The sequence below is a fragment of the Clytia hemisphaerica genome, unplaced genomic scaffold (assembly GCF_902728285.1).
Source record: "Clytia hemisphaerica strain Z4C2 unplaced genomic scaffold, Clytia hemisphaerica genome assembly, whole genome shotgun sequence".
Taxonomy (NCBI): domain Eukaryota; kingdom Metazoa; phylum Cnidaria; class Hydrozoa; order Leptothecata; family Clytiidae; genus Clytia; species Clytia hemisphaerica.
The window spans coordinates 1383150-1403634 of NW_027103595.1; the positions used below are offsets into that span (position 1 = coordinate 1383150).

The window sequence follows — 20485 nt, forward strand, 5'->3', positions numbered from 1 at the left end:
TATTTAATTGTCCATAAAGAGAGGAAGATGATAAAAATTGACCGTCAGTCGAACATGGTTTTTTTTCCTATTTACGATTTTGTGTTTCCGGGGGTTTTGTTGCTTCGAATTGATTAACTAACAGTTAGGTAGGGTCAGGGTTGCTAGTAACGGCTTGTCACTGTGCCGGGTGCATACTCGGCGCCTTGGGCCCCGCAGGGTTGCTAGTAACGGCTCGAATTTCAGTCAGGTTAAAAAAGGGGCAATTTTACCCATATTATAATAACATTACCCCCGTCTTTTTAGTCATTCTATAAGTATTTACAAATTGTGTGTTTTGCTGTGCGAGTGTGGCTCAACGGATAGCGCGCTGGGTTTCTGATCAGAGACTCTTTCATTTGGTGGGTTCGAATCCCGGTCGGGTCGATATTTGGAGAAAGTTTGAAGTATCAAATTCATAGAAAAGTTAGTAGAAATCAGAATACAAGTCTCAGAAAGTCAGAAAATAGAAAAGGAGATAGAGAGATAGGAAGTAGAAAAACAGAAAAGTGATGTTCGATTGACGGTCAATTTCTATCACCTTCCATAAAGAGATTACGTCATTGGGAGCAAAGAAAACGAAATGATTGATTAGCCAGCTGGCACTCAACATTGTTTCACCGTTTATCTAACGTTATATGAACGTCATTTATAGGATCAAGAATCGCCCAAGATTTTTCTTATGCGCGAAATAGAGAAAAAATCGACGGAGAAATTATTCACTACTTTTTCAAAATTACGAACTGGAGAATTGCAGAAAAATTCACACAATAAAGATTCGAATAAAGGAGAGGGGGGAGAAAGAGAGTTCACTTTGAAATATAAAATCTTAATCTAGAATTCAAATAGGGAATAAACGTGAGCTTAGACGTTCTGAGACGCTGACACCTGTGAGCCTGAAACAGACGTGATTCTAGATTAGGTTATCATTTTAACTATAAGTATTATAAAGGTTTCTTATTTACACTTTAGTAAAAAATATCTTTTTTCTAGGTTAAAAAATATCAATAAAGTGGGGTAAAAATTTTCGACTAAATAAAGATATTTAACTTTTTTTTAAATTTCTAAGAATAAAAAAATCATATAAAAAATAGCAACATGGCCTCTGGTTATATAAAAATATCTATGAAGATGACTGATGGCGTCAATGTATTTCAAAGCTGCAAGAAAGAAGGGAGTTGTGTAGCATATAAAGTGATTGATTTTGATTTCGTTAGTCATAAAAAGACTGAAAAAATAAAGTTTTTAAAGGTTTTGTTTTTAAATAAGAGTGATATCGTTTGCATACTCATTAATTTTGATTCACAAGCTTTTTCATATTGGATTGACACGGATGTGGAGAAAGATTGGTTAGAAAGAAAAAAAATAACATTTTCTGCTGGTATCAGCATAATATAACAATAGGCTGACACTGTCCTGATATGAAATGTGTCTGATATGAAATGGGAACAATTATGTAAAAATAAAACCTTTAAGTCCATCGCTAAAATTGAAGGATAGCAACATTTCTTTGCTATATTTCTTCTCCCCGACATCTTATTTTTAAAGGTTTATCTTCGTGTACAATTAAAACTAAGTAATAGACTTAAAATTAATGCTATAAAGGTTCAACAATTACTTTAAAGTCAGTGGTGTGCGTTTTCATATGCGATACAAACTGATCAGAACGAACTTTTAGTTTACAAACACTGCAAGACTTGTGAGCTTTCAAGTGACGGTCAAGCCGAGAGCGCGTGTTAAATTTTTCACCACAAACATTGCATTCATGATAGTGACGTGGCTTTGAATGGACTGATTTAACATGTTCTTTAACTTTGCTAGCTTGGTCAAATCCTTGTTCACAAACACTACACTTGTATTGACGAGGTTTTGAATGCACGGATGCTATGTGTTCTTTAACTCTGCTAGCTTGGTCAAATTTCTGCCCACAAACAGTGCACTTATATTGCCGAGGTTTTGAATGTACTAATTTAGTATGTTCTTTAACTCGGTATGTTTGGTTAAGTCCCTGCCCAAGAACATCACACTTGTAGGTTTTCTCAGCGGCATGAACTTTTAAATGCGATTCTAAGTTGCTCAATACGTGAAAACGTTTTCCACAAACACTACATTCAAATTTAAACGCTGCTTCATCGGCGTGTATATCCAAATGTATCAAAAACGCTGGCTCCGAGTCAAGTACTTTTCCACATTTTCGACATGTAAATTGAGTCGCTGAATGTATTACAGAGTGTTTTTCAAGTTCTGATGATTTTGTAAAGTATTGCCCACAAACATGGCATTCAAAGCGTTTCAGATGTATTCGAAAATGGTACCGCATTTCTGGTTTCGAGAAAGCATGATGTCCACACAAGTAACAAATAAATACTTCGGTTTTAGAGTTCGTTTTGAAGTCCTTTGGTACTATGTGTGTTTTCAAATGTTGTTGCAGTTCAACAAAAGATTCGAATTTCAATTCACACTTATGACATGGATGTTTAGAATCTAGCTGCTGTCGAATACATTGGTGTTGATCTAACATTTCTTTAGTTTTGAAATGTTGAATACATTTCTGACACTGGATAGACATGTCGTGTAGAACTTGATGCATTTTTAGATGAGCCATTGTTGGAAAAGACCGATCACACATGTAACATTTAAAACATCTGTTTTTCGTCTCCTGATATCTATGAGGAACCCAAAGAACTTTTTCTAAGCCTTTGTTTAAAAAGAAAAATTGAAAAAAACCTTATTACAGTTGACACTCTCGAATAAGATGTTTTCAAAGTCGTTTACGAGAGTTTAAAAACTTAAAACATACTTAAAACAAACCTCCTTTCAAAATCTTGATGGACAGTTAGATGAAATTCTAGATGTGATGACTGTTCGAATTTCAGCCCACATACATGACATTTCATTGATGACGATGTTTGTGGTAGCGTACAGTTATGAGAATCAAGTGTTAAGTCTGTTGTAAAGCATTTACCACAATGATTACATTTGAATCGAGGCTGCTGTTTCATGGAAAGTGGTTTAGAGTTGATGCCATTTGTTGCAGTTAGAGATGGACGTTTTCGGCAAAGTTGTAGACGAGCTAATTGAGATTTACTTTGTTGTCTTGTATGCAATGTTTTGATTTGGTGTGTGATGCAAATTTTCATGTGATTCAACAAACGTTTCTTGTCGGTAAAATAGTTGTGACATAAATTACATTCGAAGACTGGACCTGATAAGAGACAATAAAGTTTTAATAGAAAAATGTGTCTTTGTGATAAGACGAATAATCACACGAGCCAGGGAGAGGGGGTGCATATCTTATCACAGGGGGTTTCAACATATTTTTAAGAACTCAATTTTCAAGACTCCTCAACCCTCTGTATAAATATTTAAGTGGAAGATCTTCGGTTTGTAAATTTTGAAGATACCTATTGTTCCACGCAAATCAATATCCATATTTTCATCATCAAAGCCGTCACATTCGTCGATGATACCCAATTCTTTGGCATATTCATTACCATACCAAACCAACAGCTCGTCTCCAATGTTAATGTCTAAAGGACAAGTGATATATGCTTTTTGTAAAAGAATTATCAGATGAATTTTGATATTTGGCTTAGAGATACCTTTTGTGGTCCTAAGAAACACCTCCAAAGTTTTTGACCCAATTATTTTCCAAAGCTGAGATATTCGACGTTGAATTTTCAATTCTTTTAACTTGCTCATTTTTAGAGATTTCAAAGTCAAATATTTCAGCTTTAGAAAACAATAGGGTCAAAAGATTTAGAGGTGTCTCTTTGGACAATGAAAGGTATTTCTAAGCCAAATAACAAAAACCATCTGATAATCCCTTTAAGAACCAGTAAAATTTTGGCTCAGGCTGGACTGTTCTTAATTTCTTTGAAATTTGTAGGCTTATGTTCTTAAAATATTCTTATTGTAATTATGACTTTAGAACGTTTCAATCATTTTAAGCCTACAATGTTCTTATTTTCAGTGAAATATCCATATTGGTTAGACGCAACCAGTATAGGCATAAGTATGTCCTCAGAATGATTTCAATGACTATTATTTCACTGTAACCATCCTTCCAAGAAGTGTTTCTTTTAAATAAAAACATCAAAACAAAGATCAGTGATTTTTTATGTCGAGAAGCTTTTTGTTAGCTGGGGGAACGGTATTTATTTCTCCATATTATTGACATATTCCGAATCAAAAAATACTTAAAGGGAACGACGCATGGTCAGAGGAAAGTTAAGAAGAAAAATTTCTTGATGCCCTTCGCGACTCCTTTCTCCACCAAAGTGTAGAAGAACCAACCAGATGCCGTGGGACTGACGACCCATCTTTAGTCGATCTCATTCTAACAGGTGAAGCTAACCAAGCTCTATGTCTAGAGTATCTCAGTCCTTTGTGTTTAAGCGATTATAGTTGCTTGACCTTCACTATCAAATGTGATGCTGTATTGAAACCTAAATCAGAAAGATACAAGTACGAGGACGCAGACTTTGAAGCAATGAAACAAGATCTCAACTCTGATGATTGGTACAAGCAATTCCCGGAGATGGCTAATTCTAAGTCAACCGAGGAGCTTTGGCAGCTTTTCCGAAAGAAGATTTTGGATATACGAAACCGTTTTGTACCCATAAAGATCATCGGTGGTCAAAACTGGAAGAAGAAAGGTAAAATACCTATTGGAGTTCAACTTCGGAAAGAAATAGCAGAGAAGAGACGCCTCCATCGGAAAGGGATGAAATCATCGCCCGAAGAAAAAGAATACAATCGAGCAAAATACACTCCTGTAAGAAACAGAGTGAGCAAATTGATGAGACAAGCTCACAGGAACTACGAACAAAGAATTTGTGATAACGCATCGTAAATAACGCAAAGACCAAACCGAAGATCTTCTGGTCACATGTGCGTAACAAGATGAAAACTTCTAGTACAGTTTCATCACTACTTGAATCACCAAATGTCAAAACCTCGTTAAAGCATGAAGATCACGAAAAAGCTAATATACTTCAACGACAGTTCTGCAGTGTATTCACAAAAGAAGCAGTAGGTGAGCTTCCTGCATTTGAAAAGAGAACTGATTCATCCATCGGAGATATTCATATCTCTGAGGAGATGGTACAGAATCAATTGAAAGAGCTCAACCATAATAAGTCATTCGGTCCAGACGAAATACACCCTAGGATACTAGCGGAATTATCTGACTATCTGTCTCTACCCTTGGCTGTAATCATGAACAAATCTTTAGTTGAAGGCTCATTACCACGAGATTGGAAGGTGGCACATGTCACACCTATCTACAAAAACAAGGGACCTCAGAATTTGGCAGTCAATTATCGACCTGTTAGTTTGACATCGGTAGTGTGCAAATTAATGGAATCAATACTGAGGAAACACATCATGAAGCACCTTTCTGATCATAATCTTTTATCGAACAAACAATATGGCTTCATTAACAACCGTTCAACCGTGACGCAGCTTTTGTACTATCTGGATAAATGTTATGAGAGCATCTCTAAAGGAAACGTTGTTGACAGTGTCTACTTCGATTTTGCGAAGGCTTTCGACACTGTACCCCACCGTCGACTATGCAAGAAACTATCAGCATATGGCATCAACGGTTCAATCTTAAAATGGATAACGTCATTTCTAACAGGTCGAACTCAATCAGTAAAAGTGAACCAGTCCTTCTCGACTACAGACCCTGTAGTGAGTGGTATTCCACAGGGTAGTGTACTGGGACCAATACTGTTCGTGCTATACATCAATGATCTTCCTGAAAAGGTCATCTCATTGATCCTACTGTTTGCTGATGATACCAAAATCTTCAAAGAAGTTAATTGCATCGAAGACTCTGTTTCCCTTCAGAATGATATAGACACACTTGTAGAATGGTCGAAAGACTGGCTATTACTATTCCATCCTGAAAAGTGTCACGTTCTGACGCTAGGAAAGTTTGGAAACATCAAACATGCTCATCCATATTCCCTAGATGGACGCCAATTGGAACACGTCTTTGAAGAAAAAGATCTTGGAATCCTCATTGACTCAGAACTTACATTTGAAGAACACATTGCAAAGCAAGTCAAAAAAGCAAACGCGATACTTGGCATAATCAATCGAGCATTTGTAAATATGAGTACAAGTACATTTAAAACATTGTATTGTGCGTTTGTTCGCCCGCATCTGGAGTACGCTCAGTCAGTATAGTCTCCGTTTCTACGTAAACACGTAAATCTGATTGAAGGAGTACAAAGACGGGCAACAAAACTTGTTCAAAAATGTCGTAATATGTCTTATGAAGAACGATTGCGTGAATTAGATCTTCCTACGCTCGAGTTTAGAAGACATTTTTGTGACATGGTCCAACTTTACAAGCACGTCAACTATTACGAAAAAGATACCATCCCAAACAAGATAGCCCGTCGAACGCGACCAAACAGAAGGCACAACTTTGAGATGATTCCAAACTTTGGAAGCGATGGACTCCGTGGTGTACAAACGAATTCCTTCTTTTATCGAACTATACCAACCTGGAATAAATTGCCAAAAGATGTCGCTGAGGCAAAGACAGTCAAAGTTTTCAAAGAAAGACTCAACACTGCATGGACTAAACACCCGAAAAGATTCAACACAAGACAATTGTAAAATACGTATAATCACGATCAGTTCCAGAGGCCCTCATGCGCCTAGAACTTTGTTACATTATAATAATAATAATAATAATAATAATGGTATATTTATGAAATGCTGATCTAGCATTGGCACAAACATCCATCTGGAGGAGTATTTAGGAGTGCTGGATCATAACAAAAACCAAAAGTGACTTTATTCCACAAAATATATTCAAAAAAGTGAATATAATTTACTATAATGTTCAACAACAACACAAAAAGACTTACATAAAACTGAAAGAAAAAAAGAATGTCTTTTTCTTTTGAATGGAATCGAGTGTTTCTATTTTTAAATGAAGACATTCTATTGTGAATTTATTCGAAAACTTCTTTGCAATCTTTTTGTTTACATTTTGTCTTCATTCACTTTCGTTTACTGTTGAAAACATAACAAAGTTTTAGCTATACTCTTAAACCGCGTATAACTGTCGGTTAAGCCAATCAGCTTTCGGGCTGACATCAGCATGTATTTCAGAGTATACCATGGAAGTACCACCAAATCCGACCCCTACTATAAGTATAGCGCTATTGCCTTTAAATAGCCGGCGTAAAAAGGGCTAAAAAGGTGATATAATTTTCGCGATGCTAATTTTCAGTACGAGGGTATAAGATAAATTCTCTTTTATTTAAGTTTTTTTTTGCACTTTGGCCACTATAGCCAAAAGATCTTTCAATTTTCCAGGGATTCTTTAGAATTTTCCGCAAAAATTGTGTTTCACAGGAAAGAAATTTTCGCGGTAGAAACTCAAAACGCGAAAGTTCCCATGAATATAAGCTATAGTAAAAATGCATTTGCAAGTGTGAAGATACCTTTGTAAGCTCTATGATAGATTTGACTTTTGTATTGAAATGCCACCAGATTTTGTTCTTCTTCGATACGCGAGCAATTGATATATCGAAGCCAGTTGCCATACCTCATGTCTTTACCGTTGATGTAATGTATAACTTTCTTGCCTAGCATGATCTTGTAAATTGTGAAATAAATTTAAGATAAGAGAGATTTTTGTTAAGTAAAGAGCAAATTAAAGGAACGTTTCCAGAAAATATTTCAATACGGGGAGGGGGTGGAGGATATAACATATTTTGGAAATTTAGGTGGGGGACCCCTGGAAATTCTGACTTTTGACCCCCGGACAGCAAGTCTAACTACTATAAGAAGCCCTAACCCCCCCCCCATTACACCCAAATAGAGCAAGTTAACTGCTGTGGATTTTTTTTAGTTCAGAGAAAAATAGATGCCATTCCACAATAACTGCCGGATACATTACAAAAGCTTGTTCGTAAGTGTACCGTGTAACCCATATTATAAAGAGAGAGAGAGAAAAAAGCAAAACATTTTATAAGACCTAAGAAAGCGATAAAAACAAAACAAACCTCCCACATATATGAAGTATCCACTTTTGGATCTTTGAGTTCTCCAGGAACGACTTTGCTACCATCATATGGTCCAAATCGAGTTCCTATCCTGAAAAACTTCTTCGCTTTGACCCCCATACCAGCACCTTGTATGAAAAGGGAAATAAAACATAAGTTTCAATTACAGACCAAAACCTAAAAACCTCAAAGAACAAAGGGGTGGAATGAGAATTAGTCCTTATAAATGCCGTCAACCACTTTTATAAAGTGTATTCATGATATGCACCACTGCAATGGGCTCTTCCAGAAAAAAACCGTTCATGGGGGGTGGAGGATGAATGGATGAATTGTCCAGGGGTATTGAAAAAATACCAAAAAATTGCAATGTCCAGGGGGTAAATTCCAATGTCCAAGGGTAATTTTTTGTGTCCACGGGGTTGATTTGATGTTTGTCCAGGGGTATAACCGTGCCCAGAGGGTTAAAAATCAAAATGTCCAGGGGTAATTCATGAAAAAAAATAATATATCCTCCACCCTCCATGAACAGATTTCATGATATGCACCACTGCAATGACTTTACAAAATTATGTAATTTTTCTGTTTTTATTCCGCCCAATACGTCACTTTTTCTATTGTTTATGTTTACGTATTGGGTGGAAAATTTCAAAAGTTTTCAGAAGACTCTCCAGTGGTGCATATCATGAATTGCAAAAAAGAAAATCTATTTTTATCTAGACAAAAGTTTTTAACGGTTTACGCCGTCTTCAGTATAATGTACACTAATACGAGAATAGTAATTAAATGTAAGTTTGCGACCGCAAGGTTATTCTTCTGATGGTTATTTGTCTTCTCTATCTTCTCTATTGAAGAGATGTTTGTGAGATATACATTAGTCTTTACCTGGTATTTTGGATTTGCATATTTCGAGACCATCAGGTAGTGTCAACATGCTGCGGTTTTCTGTTCCAACGTCACATGGTCTATTCTCAACTTCCAAGGGATCACAACCATACATGTTACCAAGTTTGAATCTCTCCTATGATCAAGTAGGAGAAAATGTGCAATCTATAAATTATTTAAATATATTATAAATTAAAAATCTTTTGATGGAATAGATAAATCTTTGAGATAAAAGGATAAGCTCAAAATATTGGCAAATTACTGAAAAATTGAAAAATCTATTATAATGATATACACTACCCAGCCATGTCAATAATTTGCTAACATTTTGAGCAAACAGCCTAAAGAACTATTATGAAGGAAGTCTCAGGGAAGCTTCTGCCTGTTTCGAATTGACATAAATTTCACCCATAAATAAAAACAAAACAAAAACTTTGCGCATGTCTAACCAGGAAATAATTAAGACTTTAAGCTATCAAGATGTTACTAAATCATCTTGGACATATTTTTGCTACCATTCATTTCTTTATAGAGAAATGGCTGATCTGATTGTGTCACATGGAATCGGTCTACAGTGTAATGAAAAAACTCCTGCATCAAAAAAATCATAAGAAAAAAATTATTGCACAATTATAATAACTTTTTTCATCATACAGTAATGTGTCATTGTTTTATTAATGGAGTTTTTTAATCATTCAACATTGATACACCTTTTCCCTGTATTTCGCAAAACAGTTGTGCACTGTTTGGTCTCTGGGAGGTAAACAAACCTGTTTTTGACTTAGACGTTTCCTAGGGAAATTTGGTTATTTGAGCTTTTCTCAAGTTCTGTCCAACAGAATCAACCCAAATTTTGATATGTCCTTTCTATTTATAATATTACAGTATACCACCCTGAAAATTCTTTCCCAAAAAGATATTTGTATCAAGCAAGAGTTAGAAGCTGAAAACCCACTTACCCTAGCCTCTCGCAGGCAAAAATGTGTTTATTTACCTCTGGCTCTGAAACAATCTTTAAAGTAAGTAAGTAAGTATTTATTTACCATTTAACACTACAGAAAAGATACGTGATGATATGCACAAAAAAATATATGGAAGGACCGCCTTATACTAGTCTAGCTAATCAAAAAGATGCGACCACCTAAGTACAGATTGCGTTTATAACACTTTGTAAATTATTTAAAAATGTTTATATTTTTAAGAATTTTTGTTATGTATAATGAAAAATAAATTAAAAGAAAGTTTGCTAACCTTTATTAGCAGGGGAGGGTTGTGCTCAGTATCTCCCAAGACAGTGAGTAAGGGCGAGAGATTTAACAAAACTGAAACTAGATGAACTCAGGGTAATATACTGCTCAACGGTCGTAAGGGGCTCATTTTCGGTTTTTTCAAAACTGCATGTACTTCCACCTCATAAACATACCTATTTTTGGACTTTTTAGGAGAAGCTTAATTTAGCCGTCATGAATGTGTCCTGTCAGATGTCCCATAATGCACCAAACTCGAAAAATTTTGGAAAATCCTTGAAAAATCCGCCATTTTGATGACGTCATTGACAGAAAAGCTTGAATAAGTTCAGGTAGAAAAAAGATTTCGAGCTCAAATTTTTACCAGAGATACAAATTAAAAATTAAAAGCATTTTAAATCGAAATTGTTTTGATTTTTTGATGACGTCAGCATTTTTTCGCAAAAATGGTTTTTCAGCCATTTTTGCTGACGTAAGCATTTTTTTAATTTTGTTTTCCAATTTTCTAATTTGTTTTATTTATATACGTCTCTGGTCGAAATTTCAGCTCGAAATCTTCATTCTACCTGAACTTATTCAAGCTTTTCTGTCAATGACGTCATCAAAATGGCGGATTTTTCAGGGATTTTCCCGATTTTTTCGAGTTTGGTGCATTATGGGACATCTGAGAGGACACATTCATGACGGCTAAATTAAGCTTCTTCAAAAAAGCCCAAATATAGGTATTTTTATGAGGTGGAAGTACATGCAGTTTTGAAAAAACCGAAAATGAGCCCCTTACGACCGTTGAGTGGGTAAGATCGCTGGATGCTGTTCCAATGTGTTAGCAAAACTTAGAGAAATATTTGTTCCCTCACCCTTTTACACAACACGATGGACACACATCATTTTCCTAGGTCATTTCTGAGAAGTTTGAATTATGGGGCAAAGGTGTACTGTAAGTTGGTTTAAATCACGTCAGTAATTCTGGGGCAGGTGGCGGTGACGTGAGCAAAACAATTTTTCGCGAGCAAAACAATTTTTCGCGAGCAAAACAATTTTTCAATGGCCGTCAGAGCAATTGAGAAAAAAGCTATACTTTAAAAGAATAAATTGCTTTTCCCGGATTTTTTTCCGCATCTCAGCACCGGAAAATCAGCGGAAAATATGACGACCCTGCCAGTATAGACCTAACTCTTCATACAAAAACTACGGGAAACGCATGTTTGGACTTTGTACCCTATGCTGCACTCAAGCACTTAAGCCAAAGTCCCGCAAAGGCGGGACAAAAATCAGTTTTTTGAAGTTTGCAAAAAAACGCCACATAGAAGATCTTTCAAATTCAGTATGTGAATAGAGCAGTAAAAAATACAACTTTTCTATTTTTCCTTTTTTTTGCAAAAGTTATAGGAATGAAAATAAAGGGATAATGATGAGCAGTTCAAATAGCTGGTGTTTTGAAGCGCTTCCGTGCGATCGAAATATCGCTGTTTGTGACGGACTGATTATTCAAAGTAAAAAGCCACAATTTTTTGAAAGGGTTCATTGTGTAAAAAAACAAATAAACCTTGAGTGGGGAGGAAGAAAAAGATTATATTAAACAAACAGAAGTATAAATTTTAACGCTGCAATGAAATCCCAACAATTCACATCAATTTCTTTGGCCTTTTCAATAAAAAAAACGTGAGATTTCTCCTGTCAGTTCTTCATTAATCGGGGAATAGTCTGTCGGGGAATTGTCCGGTCGGGGAAATGTCCGTTAGGGGAATCGTCCGTTCGGGGAGTTGTCCGTTCGGGGAATTGTCTGTTCGGGGAGTTGTCTGTTCAGGGAGTTGTCCGTTCGGGGAAATGTTCGGTCGGGGAGTTGTCTGTCGGAGAATTGTCCGGTCGGGGAATGATCCGTCGGGGAATTGTTGGTCGGGGAATTGTCCGGATACCCCCGACAGTCGGGTGCTGTTGTCGGGTGTTTGCAGTTAGAAATTTAAACACCGACAGTCGGGTGCACTTTTGTCGGGTGCTACTTAAACTAAACCATATACTTTTCTGCTGAAAGCCTATGATCAGGGTCGTAAAACATCATGATGCGGACTGATGCGGGCGGGTGACACGAAATAGAATAATTTTTTGATGAACGCCCTACATGGATGGACACTACACAAGCACAAATTCAGATAGAAAAATTGACCCTTTCTCTCAGGGCCTACGCCACCGGGGGCCAGAGGGGCCACTTATTTGCAAAGTAAAGTAACTTAGACTCTATCTATATTTATTGGCCCCCCACTTTCAAATTCATGGCGTGTGGGCCCTGTCTCTGCCTATTAAAATTAAAAAGTATTTTGAGATACGTCCTACTTTATCTGTGTCTGTGTTTCCACCGTTTTGTTCTGTCTTTGCTTGATCAAAGTTGATTGATTTCTGTCTACACAGGTGACTACAGGCAACGTGAAGCATGTGAAAATACAAATAGCAGCTCTGTCTATCCTTATTGAAGAGAAAATTTAAGGCGGGAGAATGAGCTTGCTACACAAAGCAGTCTATTTCGATTTCCACCCTCGGACGCCCACTCGCCTTAGAAATTTGCTCCTAGTTGACAGCTTTTTTGGTTTTGTTCTATTACGTAATGTGTGATTATGCTAATAATACTGACCGTTCGTTATTGCTAATTTGATGGTGAGTCTGCACTTTATGACAAATCAAAATGCCTTCCTTCTCACGAAAACAAAAACATAAATTTTCACCACAAGCTGAAGTTCATCCATCATCAAAGACACTTTTTCTTTTTAATTTTTGTCTTAACTATATATTTTTCTTGCGCTCTTACTTATTTTTGGTAAGTATGATATAACTGTGTTCTTTTTAGTCAAAGCTCTTATTTTTTGCTGCAGTTTTTTTTTCAATTTTATACACCAGGCGGCCAGCCAGCGTTGTTAAAAGTAAATAAGACATATATAAGGCTTTCTTTTGAAGGATAAATATAGGCTTAGAGGTGGTATTGTCAGTAAGACCCCAGAGTTGGCAACCGTATTGAAGATAGGAATGAAAAATAGACCTTTTTTTAAAGAGGCAACCCTGTTGAATAATTATGTAGTTCAGCATAAAAACAATGATACAGCCATGCGCATAATAACTGTTTCATTAGCGACTCCAGAAGTCATGCAACTTTCGTTGACGTCAAACCAAATGTTTTATTTTTCCGTGAACTTTGAACCCTTGGAACTTTTTTTCTATGTATGCTAAAGCGTTCCGGTTTTTACTAAATGAAAGCCCGTGATCTTAGCTTTCCAGCGGTATAAACACTGTGGACACGGGCTAGACAGCAAATTGGTAAAATGCCGAACGTTTTGCAACATTTTGAAAATTGTTTGCTGACGGGAGAAAAAAAGTTTGCAACTATCGAAGAACAAATGTGTCTGGAAACGGAGGAAAATGTATTTGGAGGCTGAAACTTTGTATGTTTATCAGAAAAAGGGTGAGGAATTCGAAAATCACAATCGCTAATTCTAGTTCTTTCATTTTCATGTAGTTTTTTTTGCTTCTTTAGCATGGGAATGTCCCAAAAAAAAGTTTTTATTTCTGCCGAAATGGATTTTCTTTTCATTTTTTCATACTCATAAGTTTTTGTTCCTCCATTTCCAGAGGCCCCTTGAAAATGGGTCCTACCACCTTTTTTGACTCATTTCAACCTTTTCCAAGCTATTATCTTCAAAAACAAAAATAAAACAATGCAATGTCTTCTTTTTTCAAAAAAAGATATATCTTTCCTTATTTTGATAAATATACTAAATATTTTACAAATATTTTTATATAATAATATTTTAACACCATCAAAGAATTCTCCCTCCAAATTTGAGGTCTCTAACTACACTAGAAAAAGAGATATGCAAAATTTAAGAAGCATGACTGGAAAATTTCTTTTTTTTCTTTTTTGACACATTTTTTGAATTTTTCCAAGCTATTTTCCTAACCTTTTTTTTGACATTTTTAGTCAAATTTTTGACACTAAAATTTGAATATCTAACCACTAATCCTCTGGAGGCCTATGACCCCTCATTTTCTTTCTTTTTCAAAGCCCTACAAGATAGGATAGATTTTGAAAAAAAAATTAAAACTTGAAAAATCTTCTGGAGTTGCTAGTTTCATGCATATCTATATATTAATAGCCGTAGTCTGTATGTGTGTTTGTTTGTTTTTTGTGTGTCACTTTTGTTTTTCGCAATCAATATTTTGTGCTTTTAAAAGATGACTTTTGCTTCTTGTTTCACAATTGTGTTAAATCAGATTCGCGCCGTTTTATAAAGACTTTATTTTGATTGATAGATTAGCCTTTTTCTTTTTTTTTTCTTTCTTTTCTTTTGTTTTATGTTTTCGAATGTAATTTAACGACCTTATTTGATTTGAGACATTTCAATTCTTTTCAAAAAAAAAAAAATCTTTTTAAAACAGAATCTGTTAAAGAAAAGAACAAATATAAAATAAAACATAAGAATCACAAAACAAGTTTGTTACTAGAACAACAGCAACATTAAAAATATACATTCAAAAGGCGGTAAAAACTAGAGTTCTTTCTTCATAAAAGGTACCTTTAAACATCTATGTCGATATAATTATTTTGCTGTAAATCTAAGTCATCGTTGAATTTGAAAAGTTATCGAAGTTATGACGAAGTTATTTTATAAAAAGGAACATAAAATTGCGTATTACCCTTTTTTGTCTGCGTGTCTTAGCTGCCTTCCGGAGGGACTGTGGTGCGAGCTGTATTTCAGCCCTGTTCCTCGGACCCTTAGCAGAATAAAGAGGAGAAGAAACAAAGGGCAATATTTGTGTGAATTTTAATTCACTTCTTAGAACTAATTTGACCAAATTTCCATCTTTTTGGGGGCAAAAAGTTGAAATTTTCCTATTTTTCGGACTCTTAGTGGGACTGAAGTTTGATTTTCTGATTTTTCAAACTGCCATGTTTCAAAAAAGGCACCCTTAAGGCCGGCACATACCCATACCCTTTTCTTGCCTAAGTACCCCCCCCCCACGGGCTGCCTTTTTTCGACGAATCTCGTGTCATATCTATTATTTCACTCTGCTTAAATCTTGACTCAAGAACTACGGCAAATATAATGCGAGCGAAGCGAAGAAAAAAATCTAATTGCAAAGCCGTCTCGGACATTGCTGGTCGCCGGTATGGTGTAATTTGGGAATGACGCCCTTTTTCTGTTTTCTGATCATTTTTGCCACAAAAATCTTTTTCAAAATATGGTTAAAAGATACGTCACCCGGGAGGGATAGCGTCAAACTTTGAAGAGAATTCTTCTCTTTAATTTTGATTTCATCGTGTTTATGCCACCTTCCCAACATCCAAAGGACTTAAAATGCGTTCAGCGAACAGTTAAACCGGCGTGCGACGCCGGGTACCGGCTAGTTATAATAATTATGCTTGGCTATATCATTGTTTTTTTGCTGGACTACATAATTATTCAACAGGGTGGCCTCATTAAAAAAAGGTCTATAGCATAATATATAAATGTTAACTAAGATTTTTGTTGAAACATAGTGCCTGGAGCTTTTAGAATAATACCATTTGCTCTGGCAAGTTTAGCTGATAAAGATGTGGTGTGGGCTTTCCTTTTTTTGTCAATCAAAACGCCAAGATATTTGATATTTGAACTTTGAAAAATTTTCTTACCTCAAACTTTAAGAAAAGGGACAAAATTGAAAATAGTTGAAGAAAATGCCATAATCTGGAGTCAAGTGAGTATTCGATCACTGATAAAATGGATAGCTGGTCACTGACCATCTTCGATTATTATCAATCATTATCAATTGGTACTTCAATTACAATCGAACGTTCGATTAGAACCGTCTGGATTATGATGACGTTTGATATAAGTTTGATATTCAATAGAATTTATTCTCAAGGGTGTCTGTGCCAAATTTCACTGCTCTCCGTCGCAGTGTGCTCCCTAAAAATTGGTAACCGCCAAACATCAGTCAGTGAAAATACCTCCATTTAAAGCATTTTTTTAGAAGTTCACAATATCAAATTTATTTATATTACGGAAACTAAACAAGTGAGAGCCACGAGTGTTTGCCACAAGCAAAAAATGGTAATACGGCAGGCATCGAAATAAGGGATAGAAAGTGCATCGCAATATTTTGATAAGCATGATTTTGTATCCTAAAATGGATCAATTTTCAATTTTCAGCTTTTAAGTAATCAAAATGCGATACGCTAATTCGATCTCTGTAGGGAAGGCACAATTTCCGCATTCAACAGAACAAACAAAATTCAAGATGGTAGACAGCAAGTGAAAAAAGAGAAGCAAGAAAAAAAGTTGTTTTTGTTTAGAATAGCTTTCCTCTATCATGTATCAAGAGATGATTTCACATGGGATTTTCATGAGAGTAATCCTAAGTTATCATAGAATACAGATAAATAAAAATATTATCATGTAGAGGGTACTTTTCAAGTCTTTTCCAGACATTTCGCTATCATCCACGAGGTCTATTTAAAAATCATTTTTCTTTGGCGCTTGGAATCATTGTAAACAAAGCCATTCTAAATGACATATTCCAATTCCAGTTCCTTTGTTCTTAAAATCCAATAAACTAATCTTCAAATGTGTTTAGGGAGACTATTCACAGTGGTTTAGTTAGAGGGAAAATATTTCCTTTATCCTTTAAATTAGCAGACTAAAGATTGCAGATCACCCAACTTTTTATAAAGTGCAACTTTAAACACCTATGAGATTAAAGAAACCTTAATATTATTGTTTTCTTTGCAGCGAAACATGATTATGAAAAGAATAATGAACCCATCCCTGACATGCTTTTCAATAAGACATGCGCGATGAGCTGCTGAACGTTTTTGCAACCTTTCAAAAATTGTCTGCTACTGGATAGAAAAAAGTTGCAACTATTGATGAACAAATGTTTCTGGATATTGAGGAAAACACAGTTGAAGGCTGAAACTTTTTATATTTATCAGAAAAAGGGTGAGGAATAAAAAATCACATTCAATAATTCTAATTCTTTCATTTTCACGTTGTTTTTTCACTTTTTTGCTTCTTTAGCTTGGGAATGTCCCAAAACAAGTTTCTATTTCTGCCGAAATGGATTTTTCTTTTCATTTGGGGAACTTTTCCTTTCAGAAAAACTTATTCTTTACTTATAACTTTTTGTTCCTTCGTTTTCCAGAGACACCTTGAAATGAGTCAAAAAGGTGGTAGGACCCATTCCTACAACCTTTTTGATTCACTTCAACTTTTTCCAAGATATTTTCTTCAAAAACAAAAATAAAACAATGCAATGTCTTCCTTTTTCAAAAAAGATATATCTTTCGTTATTTTGATAAATATACTAAATATTTTACAAATATTTTCATATAATAATATTTTCATATAATAATATTCTAACACCATCAGAGAATTCTCCCTTCAAATTTTAGGTCTCTAGCTACACTAGAAAAAGAGATATGCAAAATTAAAGAAGCATGACTGGAAATTTTTTTCGCATTTTGAATTTTTGACATTTTTGGTAAAATTTTCGACACTAAAATTTGAATATCTTTACAACCACTTAACCTCTGGAGGCCTATGTCATTTTCTTTCATTTTCAAAGCTCTACAGAGCTCTACAAGATAAGATTAGATAGGTTTTGAAAAAAATATTAAAATTTGAAAAATCTTCTGGCGTTGCTATCTACGTCATTTTTTAAACCTCTTAGTAGGAGAACGTGTCATTCTATAAGGAATTTCATAACACTTTATGGCAGATTAAAAAGACAATTAGAAAAGGAAAATTTCTTTGTTTTTCATTTTTGCATTTATGGGGAAGAAGATACTTTATTCGAAAAATGAGGATTCCCATTTCCATAAAATCGCGATTCCCCATGGTTGTGAAATGTAAGCTATTGGTGATTTCTTTGTTCTTTTGCTATTTTCTTTTGTTCTATTTGAGGTAAAGACGCTTGGCAAATCAAACTACTTTCACTAGCTGTCAGTTACGCCAAAATGACAAAATGGGCTCCTGTAAGGGAGAGGGGTCATCTTTGGAATTGGAAACTATTGCTATTGGAAGTCAATAGAGTTTATTCTCAAGGGTGCTTGTGCCAAATTTCACCTCTTTCTGTTGTAGCGTGCTCCCTCTAAAACATCAAACCAGATACCTTTTCTCGGTGATGATCTTCACCAATGATTAGTCTGCCACACATGTGCCCAGTTAATATTGTTTGTTTGTCAGTAGATAGATTGTTAGTTGTCAGTACATAAATCTGACAGGCCTTAGTTTGTGGAGTGATTAGTTCATGAAGCTCCTCCACAACAGTCAACATTTTATTATTTTTATTGATTATTTGTCTATAACAAAACAATGATAAACAATTTTCAGAAATTTTAGTAATTTTTCAAAAAGAAAATTAAAATATTTTTTCTTTGAAGAGTCCGGTTATTTTTATTTTCAGTCAAAGTGTAAATGGTTGCCCAAAGCAACCTTTTATGTCTTTTCCTTCTTCATTTTCATTTGGATTTTTATGCCTAGCTAATGGGTTCACTGTGTAGTGTCAACTCTCAAACTTCAAAGACTTTTTTCAGAAGTGAAAATTAGACCCCCAGGAATATCAACCAACTTTACACTTCTCATAAATTCTCTGATAAATTATAAGAAATACTAAATTTTAAGGGGAATTAACGTTTGCAATTAACCCTGAAATTTTTTTTCGAAACATCAAAGAGGAAGAAAAATGTGATCGAACAAAAAAAGAACCACTTCAAAATGTCTTTTATTCATTGAGTTATTATATACTCACACACAATTTTGACAATGGAGAAAAACTCCCCCTCTGTGTATTTTGTGACGTAAAGTGCGCTCCAACTATTCTCACTGTTACACTCTATATTGGTTGTAAAAGAGATAAAACGTTAGAAATGAATCTTTTTTAGAGTAATTATAGCAAAACGTTGAAGATATAAAACTAGGAGAATGTAGTTAGTATTCCAAAGGTGCAGTAAATTCTCTAACGGTAAAAAGAAACTCAAAAACTGCATATGAAATCATCATTCACCACTCTTCCCTTATGAAAAAGAGAAACACAGTTCGCACCCTACGTCACATTTTTTGTATCCATAGCAACACAAGGGAATTTTCAAACAACTCTTATTCCAGATTTAGAAGAGTAAAGCCCTATAAACCATATATATTTGAAATCGTCTCAATGAGCTCTATTTGAATCTGTCATTTGTTTGTTGACAAATTTGAAACGTTAATTCTACTTTAAAATATTCTATTATTTTGGTACTAGATACTATTATATAATAATAATATTATTGGCCAGCCTAAGCTGAGCATTCAAATAGTTAGAATTTGGTTCTTCTTCTTCTATAAGACGGCAAAAAGAAATCCGATTTCCCGATCTCACTTTGATTTTTCTGATTGGATTAACTTTTTAGGTACTTTTAGTGTGCGTTGTTTTTACAGATCATAATGTGGTGTTTCAAGATGGCGGCTCAAGCGATCAGTCAGTGTTGTACCAAAGTATTTCCAGTGTAAATCTGTTGCAAGCTTCAATTTCTGTCATTTATTTTTTCAACTCGGCAAATCAAACACATGATTTTCATCAAGGGGATTCTTTTTCTACATCTTTTGAAGGTTTAAAGCCATTTGTTCAAGTTTTTGTCTATGTTGAATTTTCTGATACTTTTTATTGCTGCTTTTTATTAGTTTTTGCAATAAAAACATATTCTACTTGTTTGCCTCTAGGGGGGATTGATGGTGTTATAATGGTATTGGAATTTGATAAAGTTTACAAAAGTACAGCAGCTACTGTCAAAATTTGATAAAAACTGGATGCAATCGTGCTTTTTTGGACTTGGACGTGTTTGATAAGGCGAATCGCAAAAAAATGTTTGGTTCCCGTCATTTCTACTTTAAAAAGTGGGGGTCGTTCGGTCTGTCGGTCCAAAATATTTTTCTGCTAAGAAGCAGCTACATCTTGTTGAAAGGGAATCTGTGTGGACTGATCCGAATTAAAAAATTGAGAAACAGTGGATAACCTGGTTTTCAGTTTACTCTCCATTAGCATGTGGCGCGCTACTTCGATTTGAAAACTTGTAAACACAGAGCTTGCAGAGGTCGACAGTGGAAATCCAGCAAAGCAGCGGAAAAGCTTTCCGACTCTCCAACTCTACCTGCTGACCGTAAATCAGGGTCGGTCAGATGACGGGAACCAAATGATGACATCACATCTCCTATTATTGGATTTGCAAAATTATGACAAATGGACTTTGGAATTTGTAATATTAACATTTTCAACGCAAGAATCATCCTTGATAGGCGT

General features: G+C 35.2%; 1 protein-coding gene across 1 annotated transcript; it reads right to left on the reverse strand.

The window, feature by feature from the left end:
* Positions 1 to 823: 823 nt before the first annotated feature.
* LOC136801651 (histone-lysine N-methyltransferase PRDM9-like) lies at positions 824 to 9097 on the reverse strand. The gene is made up of 6 exons (XM_067058296.1): positions 8937 to 9097; positions 8055 to 8182; positions 7491 to 7644; positions 3423 to 3548; positions 2830 to 3223; positions 824 to 2684 (listed from the first exon to the last, which is right to left on the reverse strand). Exons 1-6 carry the CDS (start codon positions 9049 to 9051, stop codon positions 1616 to 1618), a joined length of 1986 nt encoding a protein of 661 aa, XP_066914397.1. The 5' UTR covers positions 9052 to 9097; the 3' UTR covers positions 824 to 1615.
* Positions 9098 to 20485: the final 11388 nt, after the last annotated feature.